At 37.1% G+C, this 4,852-nt stretch overlaps 1 protein-coding gene across 1 annotated transcript; it reads right to left on the reverse strand.

Moving 5' to 3' along the window:
- Nucleotides 1–1,090: 1,090 nt before the first annotated feature.
- Nucleotides 1,091–1,933, reverse strand: LOC126725584 (uncharacterized). Its single transcript, XM_050430386.1, has one exon. The coding sequence runs from the start codon at nt 1,931–1,933 to the stop codon at nt 1,091–1,093; it is 843 nt and encodes a 280-aa protein (XP_050286343.1).
- Nucleotides 1,934–4,852: the final 2,919 nt, after the last annotated feature.

Genomic DNA, 4,852 nt, shown 5'->3' on the forward strand with positions numbered 1-4,852 from the left:
CATCAATGTCATGAAAGTTATCATGCTCATTATCATTCACTAGAAATCTAGGAGGAGGGCCAATAGGTTGCCCAAATGTTCTCAAATCAATTCCTTCAACCTCATTGCTATCATCTACATCCACAAATTCTACACACAAGTTTGAACAAAATAAAATGAAAAATCATTATAATGTTTACACAAGTTTGAAAAAAATAAAAGAAAAATCACTATAGGTTATCAAATTGTTTACATATAAACTAAACTTCAATATTAGAAGAAGGCTCTGCACTTGCTAGATATGCACCCTCTTCATAAATTGCATTCTTCAACTCTTCATAATTAAGATATGGGTCTTCCTCTTCCACAAATACCCAAAAATCAATTTTGTCGATACTTGCATAATCAATGGAGTCAAAATTAAACTTTTTGTTGTAAAGCCTGCATCATAAAATGTCATGCTCATTATTGGAATTTGAACATAATTAGTAAGTAACAATTACATTCTATAAATGACTTCTTAAAAATTAATATAATGACAAGATATAGCATTTAGTTACCTATGTCTCAATCGCAAGTTATGATGAACAAACACAAGATCATTGAGCCTTTGATGCTCCAACCTATTTCTCCTCTTAGAATGTATTTGGTCAAATAAACTCCAACAACGCTCACATCCAGAAGAGGCGGAAGTTTGGCTAAGGATTCTAATTGCCAATTTTTGTAAGTTTGGATCATCAGCACCCCACAACTTCCACCATTCATCTGATTTTCATAACACAATGTAATCTAATATTAATCAACATAAACAAACAAACTTTCAATTGAATAATCACTTCAGTTATTCTAACTATAGTGACAAAACTAACTTTCAACATGAACAAAAAAACTAAGATTTGTTTATAGTATTAAAGTAAACTAATCACTTCTCACCTGGATGAGTGGTCTTGCTTGTTGACAATGCAAGATCTCTATCAAAGCTCCCAATACGGTCTAGAAAATATTGGGTTTCCTTAATTACCTTTTCTTTGTCACCATCATATTTTGTCCCAATGTAGTCCAAACCAGTCATATTTACTGCTAGTTTCTGACAAAAATTCTCCTCATCATATTAAAAAGCGGGATTTAACCAATTTGCAGCAGCATGAAGATCTTTAAGGAAATGTTTGTCCCAACGGTTTTTTATAATTGAGGTGTATGGCTTGTACAAGTGCTTCTTCATTCGGAAGATCTTCTTGATTCCCAACTGTGCTCTATGCATGCCCTCATACACATATCCTATTACAGGCCTTTGATCAGAATCAACAATTTGTAACAAACGAATGAGTGGCGATGAAATCTTGACAAGAACATTAATATCATCCCAAAAAGAATTCTCCAAAATGATAGAAACTACTTCTTTTGCCTTTAACTCTCTTGCCAATCTATTGTCCACAAAGAACTTGCTAGTCACTAAGGCTTGCAAGTCATGCTTATGCACATGAATACTTCCAAATGAAAGGAAAGTAGTAGCAAATCTTGTTGCTCCCGGATGTACAATATCTGTCCAACCAGGCCTATTCCTCAACCAAGCAATCAAAGCCACATGATTATAAATAAAAACTATAACTTTGGATGTACGTTTTTTGTGTCTATCCACATGAGGCATGTCTCCCATATCCTGCAACACAAGATTCAGGCAATGTGCTGCACAAGGAGACCAACTAATAGTTTTATACTTTTCATACAACAATTTACCAGCAAATACATAAATGGAAGCATTATCAGTAACCATGTGAACTATGTTTTTTGGACCAATCCATGTAACTACTTCATCAAACAATTTAAACAAGTTTCTACTACTCTTCACAATCTCTAAGGCATCAACTGATTTTACAAATACCATTCCCCTAGGACAATAAACAAGGAAATTAATCAATGACCTATGTCTAGTATCTGTCCAACCATCAGCCATAAGTGTACATCCAACTTTTGCCCAATGCCTACGTTTGACTCAACCAACAACTGAACCTCTTTCTTTTAATCCCTTAAAAAAGGGACCCGTACAGCATGATAAGATGGACCTTTGTAACCAGGACCAGCAGCAGCTACGACATCAATCATCCTTTGGTAGTACACTGAATTCACTGCATTAAAAGGAATGCAATTGTCATACATGCACCTTGCAATAGCCATATCAGCTTGCCTCACCTTTTCTTTGCTTTGGAACACACTTTTAAGACCAGGTTGAGCTCCTAGGGTAGTTCTTGGAGCAAAGTAATTATCCACTAGCTTTGTACCCTTTCTTTTACCTAAAACAGGTTTTTTAGGCAACCCACTACTAAATACTTCTTGAACATCTTCATCTTCTTGCGTATCACTATTTGTGGAAGGCACACTAAACATTTCTTCTTGACATTGTTTCTCAGCTTTTTTCTTCAACTTAAACTCCTTCAAATATTCCAACATTTGGTATCTCACATCATGAGAAACCTTTTTACACAATCAAATATCACCTTGTATCCCTGCAAGGTGTCGTTTCATCCTATTAATACCCCCACCTTTATATATTTGCCTACAATACACACATGTAAAAGTATTCCGTCCCTTCTCATCTGCCCCAAGGCTAAAATGTTCCCAAGCCGGATCAACCTTTTCCCTTACTCTTGAGCTAGACTCCACTACATTGGAATCAACTTCATGTGATGGAGTAGACTCGGTCTCTGATTCCATTTTAATCTAAAACACTAAACAACCAGTCAAACATGCATAGACCCATCAATTTTCGAAATACAGATAGTCAAATAATCACAACTTCATACACAAGGTCAAATTAACAAACTAATATACACAGAATCATAGAGTCAAAGAATCACAAATTCACAACTTCGTACAATTTATGAAAGAGTGAAATTCACCAATTTTTTACAACAGACCCATCACAAGATTCACAACTTTCACAAGTTAAAGATTGAAGCACAAATTTAAACACATTTGTGCTTGAAAACAAAAATTGTAAAATATACTTATCATGAACCATTTCTCATTCGTCATGTTCACAGATTATAAATACATACTTATCAAACAAAAATTATAAAATATAAACACACACTGAAGCATTAATCCTTGCAGCTATTAACAAACTATAATGCACAAGAAACACATATTGGATTTTTTTCTCTCTCTCTCTTGATTATTGTTTTTGTTAGAAAAATAAACTTGATTTCCTTCAAAAATTGGACAAAAAATATAAATTGACATAAAAGAAAGAAGGATTAAAACGTATAAAGTACCTTGCAATCTGGGCAAGGATGCGATGGAGTGAGCTGCGACGGCGACGAGGCAGAGAGTGAGCTGCGACAGTGATGAGGGAGAGAGGCGGAGATGAGAGTAAGAGAGAGGCAGAGATTGATTGAGAGTGAGGGAGAGAGGCAGAGAGTGATTGAGAGTGAGAGAGTAAGCTGCGATTTGGGACGACAACGAGGGAGAAAGGCAGAGACGAGAGCAATAGAGATGAGAGCTTAGAGAGTGAGGGGGAGGCAAAGAGCTTAGAGAGTGAGGCAAGGATTTCGTTTCAGGGTTAATTTTGTTCAATGCGTTTGGTGATATTAGCTCCAAACGACGCCATATAGGGAAAAAAAAAGGATGGAACAACGTTGTTTAAGGCTTGAAACAAGGCAGCCGTTTAATCCGTGTGAACCATGATCGGTTCACAGAACCGTAGGGTCGGATCGCAGTCCATACGGGTCCATTGTTTTTTCATATGGAATGATTCTTCACATTAAACGAACCGTAGAAGTGAACCGTTCGAGGGTTTCCAGGTCAGACCATACGGTTCGATCCAGGTTTAAAAACCATGCTTGATAGTTGGGAGACTTTGGTAGTGTCACTTAGTAATTCTGCTCCGAATGGTGTGTTACAACTTGCCATGGTTAAAGATAGTTTGCTTAATGAAGAAACTAGAAGAAAGGATATGAGCAAGGATATTGCACATGCTCTTGTCATAAAGAATAGGGGGAGAAGTAAGAGTAGAAGTTCTAAAGGGCAAGGGAAATTCAAAAGTCAATCAGAATCAAAAGGAAAATTCAAGTGCTTTTACTGTGATAAAGAAGGTCACATAAAAAAAGGAATTGTAAGGCTTGGAAGAACAAACAGAAAGAGGATAAAAATCAGAAAAAGGGGGATGAGGAGAATACCGCTGTTGTTCAAGTCTAGTACTAAAGTCATGAAGATTGGACCAAGAAACAAGTGAAGAAAAGCTATTCATTAAAGCTGGACAGATAGCTCGACACCTACGGACAGATAGCTCGACAGCTTCTCGACACCTCTCGACAGATGCGGACAGATAGCTTGACACCTCTCGATAGTTGGTGGATCGATCGAGAAAGGTTCTGTCTCCTTGACAGCTCCTTGATAGCTTCTTGATAGCTGTATCTGTTGAGGTTTAAAGCTCGACACCTCCCGATCGATCGAGGTTACGGGAATTCAAATTTCCAGATCTGATTTTCGGCCCAAGCTTATGTATTTGTGTAGGGTTTCTTTTCTCACAACCCTAAACCTATATAAGGCTTATTTACAAGGAGAACATATGCATTGTTCTCTCTAAAAGAAGCTACTGCGTCTTTGCGCCTTAGGGTTTTATAACCAAGTGCTTCTTGATCTTCATTGATTGATGAAGTAAAGAACTTTGCAGCCAACATCTTCTTCTAGTTAATGATTAAGTCGCGTACTGGGATCCGCACAATTGGTTAGTCACGTACTGGGATTCGTGCATCAAAGGGTGACGTTCATATATTGAAGAGTTCAGAGGTTCTGAAGGGGTAGAAGGTTTCTGATGTAAGTTCATCTATGGGGATTGTAGAGTGTAGGGACAAAGGTTTTGTACTAGATCTGA

This window comes from Quercus robur, chromosome 5 (genome assembly GCF_932294415.1).
Source record: "Quercus robur chromosome 5, dhQueRobu3.1, whole genome shotgun sequence".
Taxonomy (NCBI): domain Eukaryota; kingdom Viridiplantae; phylum Streptophyta; class Magnoliopsida; order Fagales; family Fagaceae; genus Quercus; species Quercus robur.